The sequence below is a fragment of the Chinchilla lanigera genome, unplaced genomic scaffold (assembly GCF_000276665.1).
Source record: "Chinchilla lanigera isolate Chin_1 unplaced genomic scaffold, ChiLan1.0 scaffold00012, whole genome shotgun sequence".
NCBI classification, from domain to species: domain Eukaryota; kingdom Metazoa; phylum Chordata; class Mammalia; order Rodentia; family Chinchillidae; genus Chinchilla; species Chinchilla lanigera.
The window spans coordinates 5,408,292-5,417,434 of NW_004955413.1; the positions used below are offsets into that span (position 1 = coordinate 5,408,292).

General features: G+C 34.1%; 1 protein-coding gene across 3 annotated transcripts; it reads right to left on the minus strand.

Moving 5' to 3' along the window:
- Positions 1–431: 431 nt before the first annotated feature.
- LOC102018584 (C-type lectin domain family 12 member A-like) lies at positions 432–7,719 on the minus strand. Of its 3 annotated transcripts, XR_001232931.1 has the most exons (7): positions 7,455–7,719; positions 5,157–5,255; positions 4,721–4,909; positions 3,750–3,901; positions 2,502–2,608; positions 1,338–1,482; positions 716–800 (listed from the first exon to the last, which is right to left on the minus strand). XR_001232931.1 is itself a non-coding variant. In XM_005378879.2 (6 exons), exons 1-6 carry the CDS (start codon positions 7,543–7,545, stop codon positions 638–640), a joined length of 801 nt encoding a protein of 266 aa, XP_005378936.1. In that variant the 5' UTR covers positions 7,546–7,719; the 3' UTR covers positions 432–637. The 3 variants fall into 3 exon arrangements, 2 of the variants coding, with proteins under 2 accessions (XP_005378936.1, XP_005378938.1); XM_005378879.2 differs by lacking the exon at positions 1,338–1,482 and having other exon boundaries at positions 432–800; XM_005378881.2 differs by lacking the exons at positions 1,338–1,482; positions 5,157–5,255 and having other exon boundaries at positions 432–800.
- Positions 7,720–9,143: the final 1,424 nt, after the last annotated feature.

The following is a 9,143-nucleotide window of genomic DNA, read 5'->3' on the forward strand; positions in this document are numbered from 1 at the left end:
AAAAACAAACAAACAAAAAAAAAATCAGAGAGCAGCGAGAGAAGGGAGAAGCTAAGGACAGGAACACACCCGAGTCTGTACTGAAATGACCCACATCTTTGACCAGGCTCAGTCTTTTACCAGCACATTCAGACATGACCTCACCAATGTATTAAACCACTGATGAGTATAGCCACCCCCATCTCTGAATACGTGAGATTTTGGAGAACATTTTAAATCTAAACCATAGCAAGTATCACCAAATACTTTTTCTATATTTGTTGAAATGTTTTTACTCATCTTTCAAACTGTTAATCAACCTCTATTATTGGAATAAATCCATGTGAGTTGTATTATTCTTTTTCTGTATTTCTAGGTTTAATTTTCTTTCCTTTGTAAAACTGAAATTTACTTGGTTTATTACTACAAAAGCAGCAGGGGAGGGCATCAGATTCCTGTATCCACCAGCAAGTGCTGCCTTTATTCTGAACAGTTTTGGGGCTGTACGTAGATGATAAGGTTTGACGTAGGAGAAAGTACAAAGACATAAATGTTAGGAAAGAGGTAGAAACTTAATCACAAAATGTGTATCCCTTTTACTATTCAGAAATTGTGCATTTCTTCCACTGCAAGATAAAATCTGAAGCAAAACAATTAACTATATTCTTCCATCTGTGTCTTCACTTGTTATCACGCTTTCAACCTTCACTGAATTGGCCTTCTTCTCACAAGCAACCTTATATTTCTCTGTGCAGGAAGCGTAAAAAAACTTTGTTCCATATATATAGCGACAATGCATCTTATCCATGTTTCTCTTAAGCCTGAAAGAGAAAAATTTTACACTTGGAAATTTGGACAATTAAAACACATTAACAGAAAAGAAAATACTTTTGCAACATAACTTTACTGTCTCTAGGGCCTCCATTGTCTAAGGTAAAGTTGAATTTGTGCTCAAAGTATCAAGAGTGTCCAAATTGGTCATTTTAAATAATAGATATATCATGTGAAACACTGCCTTATTCCCACACCCTGCTTCCCATTTACCCTACTTTTCCACATCTGGAATGCTTGCTGTCATTTACTTCCAAATGTAGGACCCACCTCCATGTCTAACATGATTAAAATAATGTTATTTCATAAAATTTTCTACTCTAATTACCTCAGCAGCAAATTTATTTCTTCAGTTGTTTTCCATAATCATCAAAACCAGAGATTAACCTATGAACCTTAAGTTCAGCATGATTTTATTCCATTACAAATTGCCTTTCCATCTGCCATCATTACAAACCCATGTAGCTTCTGCCTTTTTAAAACAAACTTCCACCTGTACACTCTCCTAATACACACATTATCTTTACCTTCACCTAAGTGAAACCTTTAAGATCTATGTCCATCTTTTCATTTGTACGCATCTTATTTTCCATTCTGTCTTCTGACAGCCATTGATCAAATACAGAGTCATCTTGTCTTTATGACCCACACTCCTATAACTGTTATTGCTGTCTGAAATATAGAACATAAACAAATATTCATATTTCCTGTATGGCCTGGAGTGGCGAGTATGCAGAAATCTCACTATTTTGATGCAGCAGGGTACCATTCCAACAGTGTTGGTCTAACTTCTGTCCCTGCCAGATGTGCCCTCAGCTGACCAGTGATAAATGCTGAGCTTTTAGGAGTATCTGAAAAAAAGGGTACCCAGCAGGTGGAGATTCTGGAATCTTTCTTTAATACTGTGCGCTTATTTAGGGATTTTTAAATTTTAGGGAGTATAAAATAAGAAGGGAATTTTGACACTTTTGTACCTAAAGCCATTCTTTCTCCCTTTACAAGCAGAATAAATACAATGTACAAATTCATTTATAATAGTATATTTGTAGTCACACTCCTAAATAGATTATACAACACATTCTTTAATATACCATGATATGTACATAGACCATGTAAACAATATAATATGCTGGAGCATATATTATTCTTTATACTGAAAGGCTCTTCTCATTCATCTATAAATATTTCAGTCAATATTTTTTATTTTAAATATCAGTGATGACAGCACTTTCAAAGCAAAACTAATATTTGCTTACTCTGTGTATTCTAGTTTAAACATTTATCACACTAGCTTCTTTTCTCCGTTGAAAAATTCAATCAGTCTGCACATACTATTTATGCTTCAGTAAACTTAAAGATGACTCTTTCATTTATCTTCAAATCCTAGAACTGATCCCAAAATTTTATACTTATTATGGTCCAGTGAATTTTGTTGGCTTCTCTAATTTTCTTGCATACAAGCATTATTTGTAGAAAGACTTACTAATAATAGTGGCTACTAAGGGAACATTAGTTATTATCAAAAGAATGGTATTTGTGGCAATTTTCTGCAAAGAAAGGCTAATGTCAGAGAGGACAGTAAAGAATGGAATCTCAGGTGAAGCTGGTTCGAATTGCAATCTACTCTGCTCCTGAGGAATGCATCCCTATCTGAACCCGACTACAAATATTCAACAAGAATCAAGACTCACTTGTCTGAGGAGATAATGTTTTCATCCACTTCCTCTGAGTTTTTGTCATCTTGTTTTGGTGGTAATCCCAGCCAATAACTATATAGTTTTTTGGATTTTATAAATTCCTATAGTAATAGAAATGGTTTCTTTTGAAACTGTCTCTCACTTTTCTGCATTACCTCAATAGCAATTTGTTACAAATTACTGAAGATAACATTTTTTACATTAAGCTACTATTTTCAATGCTATTTAAAAGAAATTGAGAAAAATAAAAGAAATTGAAAGCATTTCTTACTGTAATATTTCACATTTTACAGTAGTACTTCCTGTCTCACCTGAACAAAGGACCATTAGTTGATCCATAATTAAAAGTTCATAATATTTGGATTCAAATATTTGACCAGGAAACATTTAGTCCAGAGAGAAAGGAGGCAGTTAAGGGCCATAAACAGGAGTTAATAGAAAAAGAAGAAAGACAATACAGTTATAGAAGAGACTTCAGGATTAGTCCCAAATTTTATACCCAAAGGAATGAATATTTTGCTTTTATTCTAGGCTTTAAAAGAATTCATTTTTTAAGGGAGTAATTACAGATAAGTCATTTGAAAATTATCTTGGAGAGAGAGATTATAGATTGCTTTCTCCCTGTTCATTAAAGGATGAAATATTTCTTACACTAGGGAAGTTGAGACTTTTAGAAAATATAATTTTACTTAAAAATATAATTACTACTGGGAAGACCAGAAATGCTAAGCGATAAGTGAAATATGCAGAAGTTATTTCTCCTGGAAAAGAAGGAGAGAAAAAAATAAAACTCTAAGAGATTTCATTTTTGCTGTGACTCAGTGCAACGTACTTGTTTGGAATTTGCCAAACTACTGTGTAGCTTTGATGGAGTGGAGTTGGTGATTTTCAGAAATGGTCTCCAGATTCTGTGTTTGTAGAAAATATTCTGAAACCATGTTATGAGACTTGATTCCAGAATTCCAACTTGGAAATGTACAGACCTGAAGAGTCTGGGCACCATTTATTAACCCATGAACTTCTAAAAGACTATAGTACGCGAAGGTCCTAAACTATGGATTTATAGGGTTTTCTTCAGCTGTGAATCTCTGCAATAAATGTGCAAAGTCTCAGTCACATCTCTCCTAACTTAAATAAGACAGAATCATGAGTGTGTGTCCTTGCCAACGCGCTCTTCCTGTCTACTCTGGAATGGGAAAAAGGGCGTTCTTCCCTCACAGTGACAGAGATATAAAAGTTTACCAATGTACTATTCTCCTCAATCTGCAACAAGCTGGCGTTCTGAGCAGAACATGATATTTCACCCTCTTGCCATGTTTGATATGTTTCAGATAAGAAATAACAGTTATTCTTGTACCACATCCAACTGTTTGGGCAAGGTTTACATTTGTGCCCTGCAAGAAGAACATAGGTTTATTTGGTTTTATGACAAACTCCATCATTGTTATTATTTCCTTTACTCTCTATATGACATGGAACAAATTTACTGGTTTTTCTTTTTAAGTCAAAGAGAAAGAGAATGAATCCTGTATTCAAGATCCTTATATATCATCACAAAGTGTATGACACATAACTTGAACAAAAAATTTAAGTTAAACACTTAAAGTGTAAATTCCTATATCATGACACCCGGTAAATCTTCCTTTTTATTTTTAAATTTATGTATGGCAAGAAAAACTAATCACAGGAAGCATTCTGTATGGTGAGAATCAGTCCCACATATCTGTATCAATCCTGCCTTCTCCAATTTGAATACCAGAGCAGCTTCTCACCATCTTTAGAAACATACTTTAATCACAAAACTTAATGAAATATATAGAGCTATTTAAGACCAGTTCTACCCAATTTCAAGTGTAAACCTGATGTTTATTTCTTTCCTATGGCCTTTTAGTCATCAATCATTGACTGAAATTTACAAATGAGATAATCTATAAGATTTAATCTATCATTGATTTATCCCAGTTCCCAGAAGAGTAGTAAATTGTAGATTAGAGAAACTGTGTTTTATTCTCATCACCGGATAATCTGGTGACTTGCAGCAATTATTACTTTTCTTTCCTCTAACTCTATGGAAATATGTGAGTATTCTACCCACCACATTTAATTCCTTCCCTCGAATACTGTAATGAGCCCATATTGAAAGATTGCTAGCAAGAGATGCAGTTTAATTATTCATTGTCTAGTAAATAACTCTCAAAGTAATACAGGACTACCTGGTTCTTCTCTATTCAGCTCACGACATAATTTGGTGGCCAAATCTTGCAGAGCAATAGAGAGATTTCTTATATTTTCAGACTTATTCATGTTAGCTATCAGTTGGAGGGAAATGTTTCTCTGAAGTTCTTCTTTGAAATTTTCCAGTTTATTCAGTTTTTCTGTTTCTATCTTCAAAGTGGTATAAACTGCAGATGTGGGGGAATGGCAAACAATCAATTAAATTAGGAACTTTAAAAACATTTACAGATGTAGTGTTTAAAATACGAAAGGTTATGGGAAAAGGTACTCTACAGAAGGAGGGAAACAATAAGTTTACCCACTGTTTTATAATATAATCTCTATTCCTACAAAGCTCCCATTCAAAGAATAAACTCTGGATATCAAACACACAAAATTCTAGACACTTTCAATCACAAGATCGGTAATACATACATATACTTCCTAAGATTCCTAGTCCAATGAGCAGCAAAAGGCATATAAGAGTCAGAGTGAAGGCTGTCTGACGCCATGTATGGGAATGAGCAGGACATGCTGTGGAAAGCAAAATTAGCAAAGAACTTTAGAAATGAAACACAATGAATGTCATTCACCCATTCTGTCTTTACTTATTTCCTAATACCACCTTGTGAATGAGCCTGATTTGCTAGAGAATTCAAAGATATTTTTAAAAATCTTTTACTAGATTAAACCAAGAATAAGAGAGAAATGGTTAGTTTTTCATGTGAAATGGTTCTCGTAAGCAAGAGTGTTAACTTGTGGAGTGCTTCCAGAAATGAAGAGGCAGCCACAGTGTATAAAAGACAGGGCGGAAAAACCAGTCAATACAGTGTATCTTACTGCTCACAGGTGAGAAGAGTGAACAGAGACACTAATCTGAGTATCCTTTCCCTGGGCAGAGCGCTATGGTTTGTGAAATAAAACAACTTCAGGGCTTGTGTTTCCCCACACAATGCTCTCAGCTTGGCAGTTTCTTCCTAATGACTTGGGGAATACTCATCAGCACTTCTGTGCAAATTCCTCATTAAAATTTTGCATTTTTTAGGTTTATAGCAAGAATTGTTATTGAATGCTTCTTTGTTTAATTGGACAGTATGGCCTGGAAAACATCATTTCCCCATAAAAAAATATGAAATGCATATTATGAATTATTATCAAATTTTCACGACTTAAATTATCATCATGAGAAAATCATGCTATTTCAGTTCAAGGATAATGTGATAATTTGACTGTACTTCTGAACTATGTTTTACACCTTGCAGTTGGTAGGACAATATTGTAAAATCCAGAAAGAATTGAATTGAGAAAATTTGTTTAGATCTCAGAAAACTATTATTAGTAAAAGAACCAAGATCTTCTGTAAGGTTAGAATTATAAAATCAAGTGCTATCATTTTTATACATATTATTTTTCATTTTTGTATATATTCAATCACTTTAAAGTTATATAGTGAGTACCTCTATATATGGGACAATCTTGTGGATGCTAATAATATAAAAGTACCAGGACATACAAGACTGTTCTTGTGGACATACATTTTATAGTGAGGAAATGAAGTGATAGGCTCATTTCAATCTGGACTATGAGGTACAGAAATCTGAAACCGAGTTATAGAAAGTAGTTCAATGGAAAGCAGCACGCAAAATAAGTGAAAAAAAATTACAGGCAGGAATATTTGGTTTGAACTCTGTAATTTGATGGGAAAGTTTTTATCTCAGGAACAATAAATTCAGAGCAGCTAAAGAGCTGTAGCCATTGTGAAAAATGATTTTTGAGGACATCAAGGAATGAAATGAGAACTCCATGTGGAAATGGGAAAAGGGCTTTGCATTGCATAAGGAGATAGGTCAGAAGGAGGTATTTGGCTGTTATTGCATTTGGAGGTAAATGACTGAACAAGATAACTTATGGGAATATATTTAGTGACACAAGAAAAGGAGAACTGGAGCACAGCCCTGGAGGATTCAGTATAATAGAGTTTGTTATAGAGGGAAGAGTAACAACAAAAGCAAAACCCCAGACCAGACCAAATAAACACACAATGCCCCCAACAAAGCCACAGAGAGAGCAAAAATCCTGAGGATGTGTCCAGGTGAATAAGCAAAAAAAAAATGTTTTAAAAGATGGACTCTTCAGGATTTTGAATTCAGCAGAAAAATGAATAGGATAGAAATGTGAAAACTAGGGTGGAAGAAAGAGTGACTTTTATAAATAGTCTCTGTTGAACAATGAGAGAAGAACCCTGATAAAGTCAGTTGAGGAGAAAAAGGGAACAAAGGATGAAAAGTTGGGAGCCAGTGACCAAAGTTAATGCGCTCTCTCTCTCTCTCTCTCTCTTCCTCTCTCACTCTCTCTCCCCTTTCTGTCTTTGTCACTCTCTTATATGTGTCAGCATTTTATTATAAAAAATAATAATAGCAGTAACTTTCCTAGACAATCTATGTTTCTTGTTCTATGGTTCCTTTCCATACAGGAAAAAAGAATTTACAATCCAGTCTTCTGAAGTACTATCATGCCTCATGTATCCGGAGGATGGAATTAAAAAATAGAAAATTTTTCAAAGACTGAGTGTCCAGTGAACTGGTCAGTGCTAAAAAAAATCCCTTGTAAACATTTTGTATGAATGCTAATTTTTTTGTGAAAAATAAAAGTTTTAAGTAAAAATTCAATTTAAATGACACCAACTTAATATTATTACTAAGTAACCAACAAATCTATAGCTCAAAAGCTTACCTTTTGTCCCAACTCTGTGAAGCTCCTGGACAGTTTCTGTCTTTCTGGATTCTGGGAATTTTAGATGTGCATAAGCAACTTCCTCAGACATTGGTGAATTAGTAAAGAAAGCTCAACAAGTATTTTTAGGCTTGTTTGTCTGCTTTTGAAGGTGAAAAGAGCTACTGGTTGCCTTTTAAACAGGATCTGTAATTTTAAACTTCTTTTTATAAACTATTGTACTCTTTCCGACGTCTGCAGATAAGCTAGTGCCTACATGTAGTACCAAAACAGACTGCTGTCACAAGAGGAAGCATCTTTCTTCCTCATATTTCTTCCTTTTCCTCATTTCTACATACTTACCAACTAAACAAAATAGTTTGTGAAGTGATGATTCAGTAATATTATTACTATCAAGAAAGGGTACACAAATTTGCATTTGCACCACTTGGTGAAAATAGAGCACTGGATTTATTTTCAAGCAAAAAAATCAGAGGAAAAATGTAGTTCTCAAGACACTAATCCACAGCAGTGGCGTATGTTCTGTGTATATCGTGGCCTAGCTCCAGTAGAAGGGTTCCCTTATCCAGGACAGAACCAAGTACACAGAGGCCTCCCAGAGAGAGTGAAATGATAACAACCACTTATGTGAGCCTAAGAGGGATCTAGGAGCACCTAGTTTCTCTAAGTAACAAGAAATCTATGCAGGGAACTGTGGTTCCAGAACTACACCAAGTTTCTATGCTTGTAGCAAAGGCCTGTGGATGGAAATTCCATGAACTGCTTTGTGGGACAGGAAAACAAGGATTAGCCTTTCTGTCTCTCTGTAGACTGGCTCAATCCACATGAGTCACTTAGCTAAGCTATCAAAAAGAGGAAGGGTATGAGGTACAAAGGTCAAACAGGTCTTATCAGTTTGACTCAACATTCCTAGTATCTTGATCTCATTTCTTGATCAGTGTGCAAATGGAAGAATGAGGTGGACAATGCTTTTGATTGTTTTGTCTTAATATTCTTTAGTAATCTTTCTTTGAAATTCCTAGTGGTATTATTGTATGTAAATGATATAAAATAGATATTCCTTATTATTATTTTAAAAGAGAATGTATAAATATTTTTTAAAAATTTAAATAAAGGTTGTTTTTGTTATATTAGGATAGGCAGTAAAAATAAAATAAAAGCATTCTCCACAATAACTAATAAACATGAGTACAAAAAATCACTAGTCCAAATTAACTAGACTTTTTGTTTGTATGTTTGTTTGTTTTCTGGTACTGGGAATTGAACTCATGACCTCACCCTTGCCAGGCAGGCACTGTGCCTCTGAGCTAAATCCCCAGCCCCCATTAACTAGGTATTTACACATTCAAAATGAAGAAAATTTTACAACTTTTAAAGAAAGCATAGAAATTAAAGAGTCAAATACTTTGGGATTGAATTTTATTAAATTTACAGATACCTTATGTCAATTTAATAAAGACATTAATGTTTTCCTTGATATTTATAAGATTATTGTGTAGTATCATTAACACACTTAGAAGACATATCGAATATTTTTATTACAAAGAAATGATAAACACTTGTGAGAAAAGATAAACTAAATATCCTGAGTTGATCATTCTGCAATGTAGAAATGTATTAATGCATTACACTGTAGCCTATAAAGGTATGAATTTATTATCTGTCAATTAATAAAATAAAAATGAAATA

Excerpts from the sequence above, each read along its gene's own strand:
- LOC102018584 (XM_005378879.2), bottom strand. The coding sequence starts at position 7,545 with ATGTCTGAGGAAGTTGCTTATGCACATCTAAAATTCCCAGAATCCAGA. Across the intron at positions 3,902-4,720 it reads GCTGAATAGAGAAGAACCAG|GGCACAAATGTAAACCTTGC; the intron begins GTAGTCCTGTAT and ends TTCTTCTTGCAG. Across the intron at positions 2,609-3,749 it reads TTGAGGAGAATAGTACATTG|GAATTTATAAAATCCAAAAA; the intron begins GTAAACTTTTAT and ends CTATTACTATAG.